The sequence below is a fragment of the Eumetopias jubatus genome, unplaced genomic scaffold (genome assembly GCF_037043125.1).
Source record: "Eumetopias jubatus isolate StellerSeaLion01/CBP00866 unplaced genomic scaffold, mEumJub1_p1.0 scaffold_1, whole genome shotgun sequence".
NCBI classification, from domain to species: domain Eukaryota; kingdom Metazoa; phylum Chordata; class Mammalia; order Carnivora; family Otariidae; genus Eumetopias; species Eumetopias jubatus.
In genome coordinates, this window is record NW_028274807.1 from 3742289 (window position 1) to 3762096 (window position 19808).

The 19808-nt window shown below is 55.2% G+C and overlaps 1 protein-coding gene across 3 annotated transcripts in view; it reads right to left on the minus strand.

Moving 5' to 3' along the window:
* Positions 1-7654: 7654 nt before the first annotated feature.
* SLC37A1 (solute carrier family 37 member 1) overlaps positions 7655-19808 on the minus strand; it is a 62058-nt gene continuing 49904 nt past the window's right edge. For all 3 annotated transcript variants that reach the window (XM_028126431.2, XM_028126430.2, XM_028126432.2), the window contains 4 exons: positions 19123-19201; positions 12326-12423; positions 9007-9071; positions 7655-8568 (listed from right to left, as the gene is read on the minus strand). In XM_028126431.2, coding sequence (XP_027982232.1) covers positions 8553-8568; positions 9007-9071; positions 12326-12423; positions 19123-19201 — 258 coding nt within the window. In that variant the 3' untranslated portion in view covers positions 7655-8552. The remainder of the gene's footprint in view (positions 8569-9006; positions 9072-12325; positions 12424-19122; positions 19202-19808) is intronic.

The following is a 19808-nucleotide window of genomic DNA, read 5'->3' on the forward strand; positions in this document are numbered from 1 at the left end:
AGGGACCCTCCGACCCCCCTCTGTCCCCTGAAGGCAGGAGGTTAATCTCCCTTGTGGAAGGCACCCTCCCTGTCCCAGGAGGAAGGAAAAACGTCCTTGTCACCAGAGGTGGGGCATCATCAAGAGCCCAGCAGCTGTATCAACAACCCTCGTTACTTTTTTGCTAATTCACCACCCCAGCCCAAATTCTGTGTAGAATTCCTTACTACCCGAACCTCCCCAAGTTATGTTTGCTTGGTCCTGCCTCCCTTTCTGATGCATTGTCTCTATGTCGAAGAAGGCGTAAAAACTGCCTGCCTTGCTCGTTTCTTAGCCTCGATTTCATTACTGGGCCTCGTGCGCTCGTAATAAAACTTTGTTTTCTTTCTCCTGTTTGTCTGCCTCGGGTCAGCTTGATTCTTAGTGCAGGCGGAGACCTGGGACGGAGCAAATCCCCCTCCCCTCCCCAGGGAGCTCAGCCTGTGCTCGGGGGTGAGGCTGGGCACGTGCAGCTCGTTACGTGATCTGGTCTATTTTCGTGTGCTCATGACAGTTCTGGGTGAGAAGTGGACAACCCCTTAAAAGAAAGTCACAGGGAGGCTGGGGCCCCGGAGGCTACCCCTGGCTTCTGCGTGGTAACCTCTCCAGACGGAGTTCCTTCATTCTTCATTAGGAGGAGGGGTTGAGGAGCGGCCGCACGGGTGCCTGGCTGAGCCTAGACTGCTCCGTCCTTCCCGCCTGCCTGCAGGCCCCCTGGGCTTTTTGCACGCTGGAAGTGGGACAGGCAGACAGGTGGGCAAACAGCCCACACCCCAGGGAGGCCCTGGGAGGGGTGTGCTGGGGAGCGGGGCACAGCTGGGACCTCGAACAGGGGCCCGCGGAAGCTCCCTGCAGAGGAGCGTCCCGGGGACGTTGGGCTGTCCTTCCCCAGGTCCTTCTGTGAAACAGCGCTGGGGGCCCTCTCGTGGCGGCAAAGGATCTGGGCTGTATTAGGACAAAAGGAAACAAAACCTGGGGCCCAGGCTTTGCAGCAGGAGTAGCCCTGCGTGCCCGCCCGCCCCCCAGGGTGTGGCAGCCCCTGGTCCACCGTCAGTAGCCTCGTCCTGGTCATGCCACGTCTGCACCCGCGCCAGGGTGTCTGGGCCCAGGGCCTGCTGGCTGCCACCTCCTGAGTGCCTGGGCCGGCCCCTGCACTGCCCTCCATCAGGGTTTCACGCCCAGGGGCCCGCCGCACCCTCTCTGAACCCAATGGGCTGTCTCGGCCCTCACACTACCCCCTCCCCATCCCTGCAGCCCCCTCCCCTGGCCCTGCGTGTCCAGAGAACCCCAATCCCGGTTACCTGCCACCTGCCCTGGGTCTGCTCATCACGTCACTGGGCTCTCTGCTCAACTCTCCCCCCTCAAGGAAGGCCATCTGATCTCAGATATAACGCTGTGCCCTCGGCCGTGCCCTCACCCCGGCCAGTTTCTGCTAGGGCCTGGCCTCCCTCAGCCGGCGCTGCTGACTTGTTTGCTGGTTGGGGTGGGTTGCTCCCGCCAGGGTGCAGCCCCATGGGTGCATGGCTCAGGATCCCCCTGCTTGTCACTGTCCCCATGCTCACTTAGCACTGGGCAATGGGTGTGTGTTGAGTGAATGCAGGAACGAAGGGATGGCACCAGTCTACCCGTCAGGTTTAAATCCTGCTGCCAGGCTCCTGGGAGCTGCCGTCATGCGGCTTGGCTTCAAGGACAAGGCGCTCCAAAGGAGAGCTTGTAGAGCTGGGGACATCCCAGGTCCCTGAGGGGTGGTGGGTGTGGGCTCAGCAGAGCCGCTGCCGCACCGCATCTTGGACACACGTACTCCAAACACAGCCGTCCCGGGCAACAACAGCCTGCGGAGCAGGTCTCTCTACTTTTTGGTATCAGCCTCTACTTTTAAAGTTAGCTTTATTACTTCTTCGGATTCTAAAAGTGAGACACGTTCACGGCCAGACATATGGATGATACAGGAAGACATTGTGCACGTCAGGTTTCCAACAGAGAAACGAGTAGTAGGGAACACACACGCATACTACACACACACCTGTATACACACACACAGACACACACACACACACACTCTCGGGCGGGAGCTAACCCTGCGGTCCACAAGCAGGATCTCCTGTTCCTCAGGGAAACCTCAGTTTTGCTCGAAAGGCCTTTGGGCTGATTGCGGCGGCCCCCAGCTCATCAAAGAGAATCTCAGGACTTGGCGTCAGCTGCGTGAAGATGCTCACACATCCGCCAGGGGCCTCCCAGCAGCGCCTGCAGTAGCGTCTGGCCACCCAGAGAGGCAGCCTGCGCGGGTCAGGAGGGTGGTCTGCACATCCGGCAGAGGCCGGAGCACGGCATGGCTGTGGGGAGCACGATGGCGCGGGGGGGCAGCCCGCGTGGCCCACAAACGCGCGGAGAGACGTTCAACCTTGCTCGATGAGCTCAAGGCAAACCAGGTGCTCAGAATAGAGCTGACTTGTAAGGGCGGGGGGCCCAGGGCTATTTCTGGGGCGCTGGTAATACTCTGTTTCTTGCCCTGGATACTGGCTCCGTGGCCAAGCAATTTAATTTGTGACCTGTCCGTGGAGGCTGCAGCGCTCCCAGGGCCCGGCTCTGGCTCTCAGGGCGGGGAGGATGTGCTTGTCTGTGGGGTCCAACAAGTTTATGGAGGAAACACCGGCTCCCTCACCCTTTCAAACAGGCCACCTGCTTCTCGGGCGTCCACCCCAGCCCCGCTATCTGGTGCAGACGGCACAAACCCACGCGGGGGTCTCAGTCACAACTGTTGTAGGCATCCGGACGTGTTTTGGCCAGAATGGTCTGCCCGTCTCAGGCCGTTTGATTAGTCCGACTCAGAGTAATAAATCAGGAGTCTAAACCGACCCTTGTTCAATCCTGGTGGCGGTGGGCACGGGGACACACTCGCGGCATGTCCCAGCTCTGACTGCCGAGTCATCAGGCGCTACCAGGAGATCACCAATAAATAAAACCCAGTGAGAAGAGGCAGGAAGGGGTGTTTAGGACCAATGTGTCAGGGCCTCGGCCTGGAAGGGGAAGGGGGCGCACGTACACATGCGCGCACCGAGAGGCTGTGTGGGCGCCCGCAGCGCTGTTCCTGCTCACTCGCTCTTCCTTGCGGTTTCAGTGCGCGGAGCTCATGAGGACCCTTCGGATGGGCCGGAAATCGCCTTCCCGTTGGGCCCTGGAAAGAAGTGAGGTTTGCCGGCTGTGGATACGGGTGCAGGAAGGATCTGAGGACTTTCGAGTTCACTGAGCTGGTCTAGACAGAGCCCCCTTCCCTTCCTCAGCCTGCGCCTCCACCTGCGGCATCCGGGGTTCCTACCGAGCCCGGTGGCTCTCCGTGCAGGCAAGGTGCATGCCGAGGTCTGAGTCTTTGCACGTCACTGTGCACGGCTCTGGAACGTGCCGGGAAACAGTGCGCTGTGGCTCAGGAAACAGAGCGTCCTGCTCCCGGGAAGTCAGGGGAAAGTGCGGCCTCCGTGCACGTGTCCCTCCCCCCTGTGTGGGCAGCAGCCCCGATGGGACACTTTGCTGCCAGGGGCCGTGGGGCCGTGGGGCAACGAAGCCACGGCAGAGGCTGGTGGGTGTGGAAGGGAGAAGCCAGAGCTGACCCTGTTCGTGGCCTTTGCGGGACTCAGCGGTGGCTCCAGGGACAGTGACAGCTCGGGGAGGTCTTCCGGGGTCAGCAGAGCCGGGACCACGGTCCCCTGCGAGGCTTCTCAGAGGAGCCGGGATAACACGATGTGACAGCATGCTTTCATGGATTTCTTCATGGTGTTTGTTTAACAAGTGAATGAATTAGCACGTAAATAGAGGAAGTGCTAGTTTGCACATTTAACTCTAGAATTTTTGTGCTGTAAGGTGCCCTGGAGCCAATCTATTTGAAAACCCTCATTTTAACTGTGATGGGCTTGGGGGAGGAGGGGCTGGGGGTGACTGCTGGGGGGGGTTCCAGGGTGATGACAACCTTTGAGACTACAGAGGTGTGGTTGCACAGCATCGGGCACCCACCGAAAGCCGCCAAAGGACACACTGTATGGTTACGTGAATCTCACCTCAATCTGAAGATATAAAAATGAAGCGCTCGAGGCAGGTGCACACGCCACTCCTTCTGATGGACTCGAAGATAATCAGCAAGCGGCGTGGGCACCGCAGCCCGAGACCCTGGGCCTCTTCAGGCCGTGAGCACATTCAGCGTCTCTGTGCCTCTACTTGAGGCCCCTTTACGCAAAATGCCTTTAGGGTACAGGTCACAGGGTACCTGACTCAGGCCTCAGGTTAGAACCTCAAACAGGGGCAGGGCCACCTGGGGCATTAAGTCAAGGTGTCGCCCAGTGCCCCCCCCCGCCCCCCGGCCGGAATGACTGTGCCGGCCGCCCTCGCCCTTGCCCGCCCCTCAGCTGCAGGGCACGGAACAGGACTGCAACAGGGACTCATGCCGCCCCAGGTTGTGCGCTTGAAGGGGATGCTTCTGCCCTGTCATGGGGCTGTGTCGGTTGGGACTGGGACTGGGACTCACCCGTTTCGTTCAGTCGGGGTTCACATGCGACACGCGTGTCAGCTCCCCCGTGTCGTCTGGGGCCTGAGGAGCCTGGCTCTCTCGTCGGGAATGTGTCCCCAGGGAAGGTTTCTGCTGGTCTCAGACCTCTGCTCTCGCAAGGACTGGCTCGTGTCTCTGCGTTAGCTAGCAGCTCTGCACAGCGGCTGTGAAGGGACAGGCCCGGGGACGGGCACAGGGCCAGCGGCCCCGAACACACGCCAAGTACGAGCCTTCGAGGGCAATGACCCCGCACCGGCTGGTGAGAGGGCCACGGAAGGGGACTGACTGGCTGGAGCCTGACAGCCGGGCTTCGAAGGACGAGCTCAGAGTCTGGAGACTAATCTTCAGTGGGAGGAGCATTTGGAACGTTCTGGAAAAGGAAGCTCACGCGATGGCACAGAACCTGAACTGGCTGCAGAGTATCAAGGCGGGACCGCCAGGGGAAGGGGAGACCAAGGGAGCACACCCCCGCCTTCCTGACGCCACCGCCGCCCTGGGACACCGGCCCGGGCGGTCAGAGACAAGGCTAGGACCCACCCACCCCCATCAGTCTCCGTTCTAGGTCTGGGTGGAGCGTCAGCGGGACCCTGCAGCCACCCGGGCCCTGCGCTCGGAAGGCCCATGCTTGGGGTTTAATACTCTGCAGTTGTGGTGCTGATGGCCTGAATAATGTGATCTCTGCGTTGTGGGGTTTTAAAAAAAATTTTTTTTTTAGTTTTAATTAATTAATTAATTTTTTGATGTAGTGTTCCACGATTCATTGTTGGCATATAACACCCAGTGCTCCACGCAGAACGTGCCCTCTTTAATACCCATCACGAGGCTAACCCATCCCCCACCGCCCTCCCCTCTAGAACCCTCAGTTTGTTCCTCAGAGTCCGTCGTCTCTCCTGGTTCGTCTCCTGCTCTGATGCGTTGCGGTTTCTAACTGAAGTCGGGTGGGACAGCGGCAGGTGCTGGGGGGCTGGAGCCCAGCCTCTCCCCACCCTTCCCCATGATCCCGACTCCTACCGCCTCCCACCACTTCCTAGAGCAGAAGAAAGGACATTTTCTATTTCAGTACCTTGAACAACACCTTTTCCTGCGTTTTGAACAAAGGGCCCAGGTTTTCATTCGGCTTTGGGCCCGGGTTGGAGAGACCAGTCTGCCAGCTCTGCTGCCCACAGTCCCCAGCCCGGCAGGCCCAGGGGCGCCCTAGGAGTCGGGCTGCTGCAGTTTCTTGGGGACCCTCCGTGTGACACTCTGTGAGCAATTCACAGCACACTGCCCCCGCAGCACGCTGGACCCCAGCACCCCAGTCAGCGCCCGGCAGGGCTACCCTGTTGGCTGGGCTCTCCCTGCTCAGGCCCGTCCACCAACCGTGAACGTTCCGGTACACAGAGACCCGAGCAAGCATTTACACACCCCTACAGCAATTGGCACAATGTCTGGCATTAGGACTTGGGTTTTTCCAGTTCATTTTTTCTAGTAATTTGTTTTGATTGGGTCTCATTAGGCAGTTGGAGTGATGGTTCTGATTTCTGACTCGGAGGGTGAGCTTCCATGCACGGTACCTCGGAAAGGGCTCTGCTCCTGAGCTCCGCCCCTTCACTGCCCCTGTCACAAGCTCGCATTTCAGCTGTCCTGGGGATTCTTTTGGTTTTTTTCCAGATTTGAATGGGAAAATCTTTTTTTCAGATTTGAATAGGAAAACTCATGGAGGGCAGAGTCACATTTCCATGAGAATTCAAGCCTGCATGCATCACAACCAGCTATTAGCAGAAGGAGATCATCTCAGCTTATTGCTCAGGGTGAAATGAAGATCAATTCTTCTATTGAAATCAGATACCTTTTCCTTTAAAAGTGATGATGAGATCTTCCATCCATGGATCTGACATGTTTCAGCCAAACTGCTTTACACAGTAGCTGCGTGGACTCCTCCATGCATTCAGATGTCAACTCTGCATCTCAACAGGCATGACTGGGGTTCTCCTAGCAGGCTCAGGGGTGCAGAGTAACCTTTCCTCTGTGGGTTGTGGAAGACTGTCTACGGCTTCAGCCCCCAGAGTCGGGAAGAATAATCACCCCACAGCTTCCCGTGGCTGAACCACACCTGATGGAGGGCTGTGCTTTGGGGCAGCGGCAGAAGTGAAGTGGGTCGACTGAAGGCCTTGCCTGGGGAATAGACCGAGTTCAGGCCTCAGGGAGAACCTTCCCGGGGGGGGGGCAGGGAGCAGTGGGCTCCAGCATGTCATTAGGAAGGATTCTCTGTGCATCAGGGAACACACGTTTGTGTTTGCCTCTACCCTCTCCGTGTTGAGTCGATGCTGAAACTGGGTACACGGGGTGAGCAGGAGGCTGTAGGGGGCACAGCAAGCAGCTGCCCTGGGGCTACACGGGGCCGGGTGCTTAAGCCCAGGACAGGGAGGGAAGGCAAAGAGGAGCGGCCAGAGGCCGGTGGGCTCGAAGCGAAGAGCAAACACAAGATGGAAGGAACCAGAGGGAAAGAGATCGCTGTGAGCGGAGGGAACCTTGTGTAAGGAACAGCACAATCCACTCAGTGCGGCCAGGAATTTTATTCCAGTTACTACTGGGAACTTTTAAATGTCTAAGACACTTTTGTTATTACACAAAGCAAGCCTATCTGGTGAGGACGATGGTCACCAGAAGAGCCCTCATCTCCGGCCCTTCTCCGGAGAGCCCAGAGCAGGAGCCTCCGTGGGCACGACGGGGGACCGGGCTGGATTCCGGCCGTGGCCCAGGCACACAGACGGGAAGGGAACCCACTGTCTGTGTCTGGGGAGAAGCTCTGAGAGCCTGCCCCACTCCGTGCAATTTCAGGTGCAGCCCTGCTCCTCCCATGCGTCGAGGACAGATCTCAGGATGTCCCTTAAATCGCACGATTTACAAAATACCCCGACTCTGTTTGCCGGGGCCTGGGCTCAACCCGCCCCTGAGCAGGATGACCCCTGCTTTGCTGGAAACGGCCTCAGCTTCCAGCAGCAGAACTACAGGCTGTGTCCGACCCTGGAAAACCAAGAACATGTAGTGTTCGAAGTTCTCTTTTGTTAACATATTGGAAACGCGAGGAGACATAATCAACATTCTGCTTGAGCTTTTTTTTTTTTAAAAAAAAAACCATTTTATTTCAAAGAGCAGATGAGTATTTTGCTGACAAGTGGGAAAACAAGTGGCCAGAAGTCAGTGTGTCTTAATAAATAACAAAATGCCGTTTATGTTTCTGAAACATCTAGAACACATACCACATTTTCGATAAATAAACCCACGCTGGTGCTACATCGCTAGAGATAGTTCCGGGTGTCTGGCGCGTGGAGGGGTAAAGCACATCAGGGCACCGGGCCCACCCGCCCCCACCACGTCCTCCCCGAGACCCGCAGGACAGCAGCGGCGGCCACCTCGGAGCTCGGACCCCAGACGTGTCCAGGTGTCCCGGCCGGCACTCCCGGGGCCTCTGCCAGGCAGGCCTGGACAGCTTCTCGGCTGCTCGCTTCCCGCCGGCTGGTGCTGAGGCCCGTGCAGAGCAGGACGAGGTGCTGGGAAAGTCTTCTGGGTGATGGGACGGCTCTGAGTTCCGTCTTGGTTCTGATCCAGGTGCCAGTTTCCTCCCAGAGGCTGGGCTCTGCGCCGGCTGCATTCTGGCGCCCGCCGCGGTATCGGCTCTCACCTGCTCTCCCATTCTAGACTGAAACACCTGAGAGACCCCGGCTCCCCTGAGCGCCACCTGCCTGGCCCCGAGCAGTTGCCGGGGCGCCTGCCTGTCCCGCCGTGTGTCCCAGGCTCCATCGTGGAGACTTCCCGCACCTCCTTGCTGCTGTCGTGAGCACCGGGGCTCGCCTAAAATAGGACCCGGACTTCTCAGGGTGGCTTTTGTGTCTTTTCCGGGTGTGTGTGCAAAAGGCAAGGGTAAATTATTCTTTCCAGCACAGGATCCTTTATTTGAACGTTTCCTTGACAGTTCGTGAGGGACGGGCCCAGCCTCCCTCCAGGGGACTCGAGGGGGTCAGTGTTCCTTGAACCTGGAAGAGGATCAAAGAGTCGCTGGTGACACGGCCGGCAACGGTCACAGGCCAGACGCTGGGTGCGGGCCGAACGTGCAAACCTCGCACAGCCAGCTTCTCACCCTTCTGCCGGGGTCTCTGGAGCCACGCGGAGGGGGCAGCCCCCCGCCCACCCCGCAGCCCTGGGGGTGAGAGGGCGGAAGACAGCAGGGCGAGCAGGACGCACGACGCCAGGCTGGCTCTGGGGCTGTTTTTGTCACAAAGCTGCAGCTCAAAGACAACAAAGAAGGCAATTTCCCTGACATTTTTCTCAGATTTTGAGGAGAGATTACGACCATCGCAGCCCCACTGAGGCATTTATTAGGAAAAGTGAGCGTGAACGAGCCGTGCAATAGCAGGGACAGTGGGTGGGTTCATGAGAGCTGCCCTCTGACCCGGGGCGGGGGGGGCACTTACAGGACTTGGTCCGCGGTCGCAGACCCCGGGCAGCTCAGCTCCTTGTGAATGAGGCGGATCAGGAACTGTACCCAGAACAAAGAGGAGAGGCGGTTACTGCCGGCCGCGAGCCTGTCAGGAGAGGCGGCCCCCACGCCCCCGCTGGGCTGCCCCGGGGGAGCTCCGAGGCTCCTTCAGGACATAAAGGATTCAGTGGGGCAGCGGGAGCCTGAGGCCTGGGCCCCACAGCAGGGCCGTGGGCCTGTGAGTCCCACTGAGGCCACGCTCCTGGAGGTAGGGCTGTTGGGACAAATTTCAGCCTAAAATTTCTGGGTCAAGTAACATTTAAAACGAAATGAGTCCAGTCATAAAGTATCCAGATCAGAAACAGAGAAAAAGGACAAGGTGACCCACGAGCAGGGGGACACTGGGTGGGGGGGACTGGAGAGCCGCGCAGGCGCTGTGAAAGCCAGGTGAGCATCTCCTGGGCCCGGGCCCCAGCACCGGGAGGCTGACCGGGCCATCTTTGGAACAGCCGCATTTTATCGGGAAGCTTCTGGGGGAGAACCTGGCTCCGCCGGGACCCTCGCCCACAGCCTCTGCAGTGGCTGTGGGACTAAACCAGGGACAGCTCTGCCTCACCTACCACCGTTCCCTCGAGCTCCTTTACCTGCTCACAGGGCCGAGTTGGTCTACAGAGCCGGACTAATGGCAGAACACCACACCAGTGAGCTGGTTTCGCTTGTTTGTGGCTGTGCACCTGGTCTGCCTGCACGCCGATTACCAGCCCCAGAGGAGGGCCCCGTGCGCAGGGGAACAGGCTCCTGGTTCTGGTGGCCACCCTCACAAGGGCAGCAGGTGCCCCTGGGCTCAGGAGGGACCAGTGCGCCGAGAGAGGCCCAGCACAGGTTAAAAACCCACGCAGCTCCGCAGGACCCAGCTCAGGTCAGAGCTCTGGGAGGCAGGGACACTTATTGTCTTTGACGCTCGAGTTCCAAGCAGGGGCTCGAAGTCCCTCATACGACACGAGTTCAGGCTGAAGAGAACAGGTGTGTCTCCCACAGAGAAAGCGCAGGCCGGCTGCTTTGCTTGACCCTCAAGCAGTGCGCATGCGGTTAGAGTGGGAAAGCGGGGGCACGTCAGGTGCTCGGTGCAGGGCTGGAGGTGACAGCAGCAACAGTGACATTTCTGTTGCACAAGCTGACCCTGAGAATCTGAGCCTCCAGCCCAGAGGAGCATCCGTCTGCTCAGCTGGAGCTGGTACCCGACCACACACATCCCCCCACCATGTGCAACGTGTGAAGTGCAAGCGGGAGGAGCCTCTGGTTCCACGGGGCAGATCACAGGAGGGGAAGAGGGAGGAAAATGACAAGTGATTTATGTGGCCTGAAATACAGTGCAGACGGTAGCAACGAATCTGAAGGTCAAAGGGGACGAAGTGCTGTGTCTGCAGGCGAGACCAGCTGCCTGGCACTCCTGTGACGCGCGTCTGCGGGGGTAAGGCTATGTAGGTGACAGCATGGCCACCAGGCTTTGGTCACACTCCATGGACAGTCCCACAGGGCGCCCGGATCTGACCCCTCCAGGTGACCTGCCCGGGGACGCCGAGGTTCCCAGCCTCAGACTGGGGAGGTCCCAGAAGAGGTATGGCAGGTGTTTACACCGCCCGCTGCGGGGTGGCTCCTCTCCCGACCTCGCATCTGACCCGGCCAGTCCAGCTTCCTTTCGGTTACTACCTGCCTGCGGGTATGTTCACGTTCTCGTCTCTGTCCTTCCTGAACCGTGACACGTCAGTCTGCAACCTCTGTGGCTGACCGGCCGGCGCAGGCCGTTCACAGTCCCGTTTGGACACGTGTGCTCACCCCGGCTTCTCCGTCAGCTATTCTGTCTTCCCCTGTGCTCCATCCGGGTCTGAGATCCCTCCCCGGGGGCTCGGAGCAGACAACCCGTGTGCGCTCCATCCTGTACTTGGTCTGCCTCTGGCGCTGGCCCCTGCCTCCCTGTCCGAGCTGCCCCGGGCTTCCTGCTGTCTGCTCCACCAGCTTGCGTTCGGTGCTCATGGACTCCGTTCCTTCCCGGACATCTCCCGTAGTGTCTTGTGGGCTTATTGTACATCCATCTGGTCCTCGTCTTTTTGGACCCACGTGCCAGTGTTGCCGGTAAGCTGCCCACTGGAGCCCAGCCCGACCCCTCATCTCCTCTCCTCGGGGGCAGAACCACCGGCACCCCCCCATTCCCGAGTGGACGACTTGCCCTGAGGCTCCAGCCAGGGCCTCAGTACTTGTTTATGCTACCTTGACGCTGTGGGTCCTGTGGATACCCTGCCTCTCCTCGGGGTTGCTATGCATCTAGAAGGAAGCGTAAGGTGCATCCGCGACATTGGTGAAGGAGAGTGTTCAGTTTTCAAACAGCCCTCCTGGTGAGAGTCTCACTGCCACTTAGCTGAAATGAGCTGGGGACTTAACCAAAACCCTCAGGCACTGACAAAAACAAATATTCTTAGGAACAGCCTCTTCAAACCTAACAGGCTTCTGAGTTGAAAGTTGACGTTGGATTCTATCTGAAATCGTCCTGGAGTGAAAGTACAGAACTTTCATGTGATTGACAAAGCTGAGATTTCCAAGTCCTCAGCTCACTCTTACTGGGATCAATGTCAGGTGTCTTTTGGGGAAGTGAGGGGAGGCACGTGGCTTCAGGTCAGGGACTCCGTGCACACTAGCCACTCCCAGGGGTGCACTGCACACCTCTGACTTGTGCCGGGTCCCGTCTGTCCTGCAGCACACCTGAATCTCAGGGCAGCCACCAGAGAGCAGGGTTGCCAACAGAAGCCCTACGCGCCTGCCCCTGCAGCCTCTGCTTCTTCTTTCCCATCCCTTTGGGTGCTGGGAATCGGGCTGCTTCCCCAGGGCGCTGCCGGATGCAGGAGGAGCACGGGGGCAACGGGGGTCCCCGTGTAGGAGTGGGTTTCGGCTTGCCATCTTCTCCAGTCCCCTCAATAGTCCTGTCTTGGGGTGCTGTTATTATGCCCATTTAACCACCGTGGAAGCTGCAGGACAGAGGCTGAGTCATCTGCTCCAGGTGCACACCCGCCGACGGATGACAGGGCTGGGGTCCCACGCCAGGGCACCCCTGCTCTCTGCTTCCCTACCATCCTGCCCGAAGCTGCAGAGCAGGATGGGCTTGTTTCTGTTCTGACGTTTGCTCAGACCAGGAAGAGGAAGGCCTCAGATCATGAGCACTCAGGGAAGTCGGGCTCTGTCACAGGCCAAGCCTCCCTGAAGCCCACAGTTCCCCTGGAAGAAGCGTCACCAGTGTTCGGTCAACAACCAGAGAGACTTACCAGTAAGGCACAGGCGTCTGCGAACATCAGCATGTAGAACACGTTGTTCCATCCAGATGGGGACAGGAGCCCAGCCAGCAGAGGGCCCAGGGCTGCTCCTGGGAGGGGGCGAAGGGACACAGGTGAGCCGTGCGAGGAAGACTCCGGAAGGTGGCTCCGGAATACCCAGGCCCCGGGAGTACACAGCATGGTGCTCAACACCGCCTTCATGGTTAACGAAAAACACGTTAAAACAACAAAGACTCATTTTCGCCTCTCAGGCTGGTGGGGATGGAAAGCTCACAAGTACCCAGTACCCACGAGGACGTGGCCGGCACCACCTCCCTCTGGAAGCAAATCTAAAAATACATATTGACATTAACACATTCATTCTTTGGATCCAACAATCCCAGTGAAAAACTTTATGGAAGAAATCTGAATCTAAAGCACAATCTTAGATATGTTTATGTTATGAAACGTACAATTGGTAAAATATGAGTAAGGTTTGTAGGCACTAATGCTGTATTAGTGCTAACGTCCTCATTCTGATAATTAGGTGCTGTGGTTATATCCCGGGCTTCTCTGTCTTCAGGGAATGCACACTGAATACATAGCTCCTGGTAAAGGAGCAGTGTGTCTGTAATTTGCCCCTAAGCAGTTTGGGAAAAAATACGCATATGTATATTCTTACATGTGCGTGTGCATACACGTGTGGTACAAATGTGTGTGTGCACACGGAGCAGAGGGTGAAGCAGATGTAGGATATGTGAATTCTCTGTACCATTTCTGCAACTTTTCTGTAAGTCTAAAACTATGTCAAAATGATTTTTGAGAGACTATGAAAATGAAAGAAAGCAAATATTCCTCAAAATGCCCAAAGATATCCAAGAATGTTGCAGCAGTTTGGGTATTTATTGTCCTAAAAGAGATAGGAATAGATTATGATCCGTGATAGGATGGGTCATCGTTTCGACACGGTAAGAAGTACGAAGAATCTACATCAAGTTATCCTGACACTTCACCCCGAGAGGTAGGAGTGTGAGGGTCTTTCCCACTTCATATGTACTGTTGTTCCAAGTGTTTATAGGGAGCCCTTCCTGCCTGTATACCTGAGAAGTGATTGCATGTGTGTTAAGTCTTAGGGGAGCTTCCAGGTAACCACGGTAGATTGCTCATGTGTGCTTATTTCTACACCACCCAACACCACAAAATGCACCACATGTGAATTTAACAGATTTTAAGCCCACAAAGAGAAGGGCAGATGAGACAAGGCGCCATTCTTAGAGGATGGACTTTCAAGGGCACGACAGGGACATGGGCTCTAGTCTCCTTGCTCGGAGGGTGACAATTGCTGATTGTCAAATAAAGGTATAAAACTGCAAAAAAATAAAAAATAAAAAAATAAAAACAAAAAACCCCACAAAAAATGAGATGCACGCAAGGGGCACACAAGGGGCAGATAACGTTAATGAATGTTAACATTAGACAACCAAAGTAAAGGTTGGAAAGCAAAGTCAAGAACATCTCTGAGGAAGCAGAGAAAAAAGAAAAAGACAGGAAAGAAGGAAAAAAGAAAGAAAAAAAATTGAAGGATTAACCCAGAAAGGTTAACCTCTGACTAATCAGTTTTCCAGGAATTAAAAACAGACAGCAATAGGGGAAACGTGTCAAAGAAAACACAGAGCATGATTTCGCGGAGAGGAAGGGCATGTGTCTCCAGGCGAGGTGGGCCCCTGGGGCGGGGGGGGGGGGGGGCGGGCACAGAGGATGAAGAAAGGTGCGCAGAAGTCTTTGGGGGAAGCAGGCAGAGGCAGAAATGAGGGCTGGGACGAAAGTGACAACGGACTTCACAAGGGAGACCAGGGAAGCTGTAAAACGCTGGAATCCTGAAGAAAACCACTTTTAGCCCGGGATTGGGATGCTTATCTACAAGCTACAGCAAAAGCCAGAGCGTGCAGACTCTCAACCCTCAAGCTCCACCCCCCGTGAGCTAATACTCAGGAAGCCACTGGAAGTCTCCTCCATCAAAGAGGAGCTGACTTGGCGGCTAGAAGATGGGTGGGCACGTGATGGAAGGGGTCACAGGAGGCGGGGGAACAGGCTCTGGGGCGAGGCGTGGGGCCAGGCAGCCCCTCACGGCTGATGGTCGGAAGCAAGGGAGCGAGCATGACAGCAAAACGATTATTTCTTGGCTTAGAGTGAGCGATGCTAACACGAGGGGTGCTGAGGAGGATGTGGAAGGGGGCTCGGAGGCACAAGAGCCGAGCCCCAGTCTCCTTCCTAGGAGGACAGCAGACAGTGTCAGGCCGAGGAATGGAGAAGTACGTACACTCGTATGCAAGTCAGACCAGGGGGACCAGCTGACATGGCTGCTTCTAGGAGGAGGGAGCTGGGGGAGGGGCACGAGGGCCAGCATTTTCCATCGTAATTAGCTGCTAAGGCTATCTGGCCTCAAAAGTGACATCATGTTTTACTTTGATAAGACAAAAATTAGCTGGAAAAAACTCAGGGCTCTACGTAGTCGCTCTGTGTACGACATACAGACACAATGAGCCTCGTGTCCCACGGGAAGGCCCCTCCAAGAGCGCTGGGAACACGCCAAACAGGTAAACTGCGTCATTGGAACCACATGGCCCCGGTGAGCTGCAAGAAGACACTGGCTTATTTACCACGAGCTGAGCTCGGCCTCCGTCGAAACCAGTACTGGCGACATTGAACAAAGGCGTCAAGGTGAACGCTCTGTGAACGGCGTGCATTTCCACTCGAGCCGTTCTTTCTTCTGTGTGGCGGGGGCAGCACTTACAGCGAGAAATGACAGGCGCTGCTTGCTGCCCGGCCCGTGGGCCGGGGGCTGGCAGGGCTGCATGTCAGGGGCCAGGTGGGAGACGGTTGCCCTCTGCCGTCCTTCGTGGGGGGAGGCGCTCCGAGCTGAGCCTTGGTTTCTACTGGCGGCTCACAGACGCGCTCTCCATCCTCAGCCAGGCCCTTCTGCTCCCTCTTGTTTTGAGAAGACTATCAGGAAAGACGTATTTTTTTCACCTGATTCACAATTTCCCTCCTTGTAAACTGCCATCCTCTGCTAGAAAACAGCTATGGGGGCCGCCGGCAGGGTGCAAGTCTGCTTGAAGAAACGGCTTCACGGTGGCAGCTGGGCTGACTCGCCATCTGTCCTCTGCGGACAGAAGGTGGTTCAAAGTCACGAGGCTCATTAGAACTGAGCTCAGCCCGGAAGCATCCCGACTTCTGACCGAGTGTGTGTGTGTCTCCCTGGCCAAGCTACGTGACTGCGCAGAGCCGTGGACCCTGCACACACCCGCCATGGGCGCAGCACCACTGCCCTCTCTCTGGACGCATCCCCAGGCCCCGAGGGGTGCCTCGAAACGTCAGAGGGGTGGCCGCTAACACTGCCCAGCAAATTCAGTCACCTCCCCCCATCGGATCCAAAAATGGGGCAGGTATGACTTTGGAGAAAAACAGACGCTCAAGCCTGGCCCCCTTGCAATGGCGACTTTGCTTAGTGCATCTTGGAACACGCAGGACCTGCCACATGAAGCCAGCTGCCGGAGCCCCTGGGAATGGCAGCCGGAGCACAGACAGGGCTCCTGTGACCCGGAGGGGGGCAGCCCTGTCCCGATGAGCCGTGCGGGCTGTGGTGAGCCCAGGGCCTCGCTGGCCCGGCCCCTCCCCTGTGAACTCAACGGCCTGGACAGAGGCTTAGAGCACCCAGGCCATTCATTTCACACTCGTTTACTCAGTGACTACTATGTCCAGGTGCTGTCTCTGTGCTGAGAATTCAGCAGAGATTGGAGCAGACAGACTCCATCCAGGTCCACAGAGCTGACAGGCAAAATGTGCTGTGGAGAAGAGAGGCCAGGGAAGAGGGTCCACCTTCCAGACAGGCCGAGAGGTCCCAGAGAGGACCTGTGTGCTCTGTGCTGTACACAGAGCAACTACGTAGAGCCCTGAGTTTTTACCAGCTGTGATAGCTGAGCCAAGACTCCAAGGGCACAAGGGCATAGGCATGAGGTCCCCGAAGGGAGCTCCTCGGGCGCAGCACACCGTCCGTGCAAAGGCCCTGCACGGGGCACACTGGTGTTTGCGAGCATCAGCAGGGAGGCCATGTGGCTTGGGAGAGTGGCAGGAAGGACTTCAGATTCTGCACTAGTAAGACAGCAGTGGGCGTCCAGGAGTGGACGGTGGCTGTTTCTATCCAGCTAGCACACAGGGCCATGGGCACTGCCAAGAGAAAAACCTCAGCTTCCCACAGTGGGGCAGAAGGACAGCCCCAGGTGCCAGGCTCAGGTGGAACTGTGTTCTTCCTGAGCCGCCTTTGTCTGGAAAGAGCTTGGTTTTACTGCTGTGAGATTGTCCTAGATGCCCAGGTGTCCCTCCCCATCTAGCTTGCACTCTCTCTCATGGTCCCCCTCCTGTGGGAGCCTGGGGCAGCAGGTGACACCGGGATGCCACCCAAGGTCCTCCTGGGTAGCCGTGGGCGCCACACCAGCCAACCTCCCGAGCTTCAGCTTCCCACATCCGGAGAGGGACCGGCGTAGGACGGCAGGTGCCCTGTGCAGGGCAGGGCCCCTGGCAGGGGGCGGTCACAGCACATGTGCTCCTGGCAGGATGGCTCGAGAAAGCTCAAGAACGTTGCCGTCAGTCTGCTAACTTGTCGGTAAGAACACACTTGTCACTGTATTGGTTCCCACCTGACTCTCTCTGAGTGAAGGACTTGCTTATTTTGCCACCTTTCTTTCCTCCAGAATATGCTACTGAACGCTCTTCAAGAACCGTGACGAGGGGCGCCTGGGGGGCTCAGTTGGTTAAGTGTCTGACTCTTAGTTTTGGCTCAGGTCATGATCTCATGGGTCGTGGGATCAAGCCCCGTGTTGGGCTCTGGGCTCAGTGGGGAGTCTGCTTTGCCCTCTGCCCACCCCCAACTCATGCTCTCTCTTGCTTAAATAAATAAATAAATCTTTAAAAAAAAATAAAATGAGCCTCTTTAAAAATAAAAAAAGAACCATAACAAGGCTGGTAACACCTGAATCTTGTATGCCTGGGGACTATTAGTGTTCCTGACGTTTGTACTGGGCTAAGGGAATGGTTAATTCCCGTCTTGAATGGGAGTGATAAACAGGGACCAGTGGCCGCAGTCGCAGTTTGCCAACAGCTGGCTTCGGTGAAAACCTGAGCATGCGTTCTTTCACGTGGAAGGAAAGTACTTGCCACCAGTCCCGTGCCCATCCTTACTGTGGAGCCACCCGACCAGGGGACAGACGCCTGCACGCCCATGTACCCCAGAGCTGCACATGCTTTTGATCTGACCAGATCTGTAAAAGGCCAAGCCGTCCCTTATTATTTGTCTGTTTGTAAAGTTTATGTGTCTTTTTTTTTTAAAGATTTTATTTATTTATTTGACGGAGAGATAGAGAACACAAGTAGGCAGAGTGGCAGGCAGAGGGAGAGGGAGAAGAAAACTCCCCACTGAGCAGGGAGCCCGATGCGGGGCTCGATCCCAGCACCCTGGGATCATGACCTGAGCCAAAGGCAGACGCTTAATCGACTGAGCCACCCAGGCGCCCAAGTTTGTCTTAACTCATTTAATAAGCACACTGTTTATCTGTTTCTGAATGGGGACTGAGCTTTTTGAATACTGAAATTATCTGAACATCCTACCTTGGAATTATGTTTTCTACTTGAAATTTTAAAATTCCGATTGATGAAAATTCTGTAACATACTGGAAATGCTATGGATGTGTTCGGGTGAGCTGGTGTTCTGCTACGCAGGGTCTTGCCCCTAGACTGAACGTGGGGACCCAGTCCTCACCTTTCGCTGCACACTCCTTGAGTCTGCGTGCGTGCCATGGTTTGGTCTTAGAAAACATCAGTTTTTCACAGTAACAACTGTTAGAGCTTTTTTTTTTCATTAAATGATCTAAACTTGCCTATAACAATTATCTGAACTCTGTGGCAACTACACTAATCAATTTGCCCTTAGCTGGTTTTTGTAATAGATGATTAAAATACATTAGCATTTCTGCCGAAATACTAACTGAACTTTAAGTGATTATGATTACCGTATTTTTCCATTAGTAAAAATTATTATTAAATTATTGAGTGCATGTAAGTACTATATTTACGACATGAGAGATGTTTTCCGTTTTGTCAAGTCAGATTTTATATGTGTATTATGTATTAGGATTAAATTTTTAATTAAGTTCCTTTTGTAAAATTAACTAAGAAAGGGGAGTTTCTGCCTTTGCTTGTTGACATTGTCCTTCCCTGTGTCTGTAGAGAACTGTCGTGTTGCAGGGGCTCTTTCTTCTGAACTCTGCCATTTTTAAGGCTCTGGTGCCCAAATCCCATATCAACCTTTATATTTTTTAAATTACAGTGTTGCACTCATTTGTAGAGAAAAAAAGATACTTTTACTAGCATGATGATACCATCTAACTAAAAATAATCTTTGATTCTTGAAAAAAATCTTTTTTTTGAATTTTATTTATTTTTATTTATTTATTTTTAAAGTAAGCTTTATGCCCAACGTGGCGCTTGAACTCACAACCCTTGAGATCAAGAGTGGCGTGCTCTACTGATGGAGCTAGCCAGGTGCCCCAATAATAAGCACTGTAACAATAGTGTAAAGAGTGTTTCATGCAGTAAAAAGACCCAAAAAAGTAAAAAAAAAAAAAAAAAAAAAGCCAGCCAATCCTAATATTACCAAAGCACCTGGAATCCTTGGCAATTGTTAATTACGATGTGACAATCCGGTTTCCCCTATGACCACAATTAACCTCTTAGAATTAAAAATATCCACGCACCTACAGACCCCGTCCCGTCGATGATGGCGGTCACAGTGGCAAGGGCATGGGAGTTTCCCTTGAGACTTTTGTGCGTGCCCTAGAAGAGAGGGGACAGCAAACGTGAGGCACATCTGGGCAGCCTCAGTGAGAAACAAGCTTGCCCCTCCTTCAGCAATTTGCCCAAGCAACTTTGCAAAGCAATTCAAAACATGGGGTGTTTTCCATCAGAAAATTTAAACCCTACTCCATTCCAAACTCACTTTGGAAAGATATACAAAGTTTAAGGGTTTTTAACAGTAAGAAATCATCAGAAATAACTGTCCAAACATTCTGGTTTAAAGAACTCTCAGAATTTTTCCTTAAGCAAATATTTACTCAGCACACCCCACCAGCCAATGTGGAAGATAAAGACACGGATGACCCTCGTCCCTGTCCCTGGGCTGTGCCAGCCTCGATGCCCACTTCCACGGTCCCGCGAGGGGCTGTGACACGTGCCAGATGGCTCTGTAGTACCTAAAAACCCACCCCGTTCTCCGCAAATGCCAGGAAGGATGGGGAATGGGGCAGGACCCAGGAAGCCAACGTGGGGGTCACCGAGTCCTAAATGACAAACCCACAGGAGCTCTGGTTTTCAGAAAGCAAGACACAAAAGGTCAGGAGGAAGAAACAAATGGAGGGCAATAAAAGAAAAACACTAATTGGGA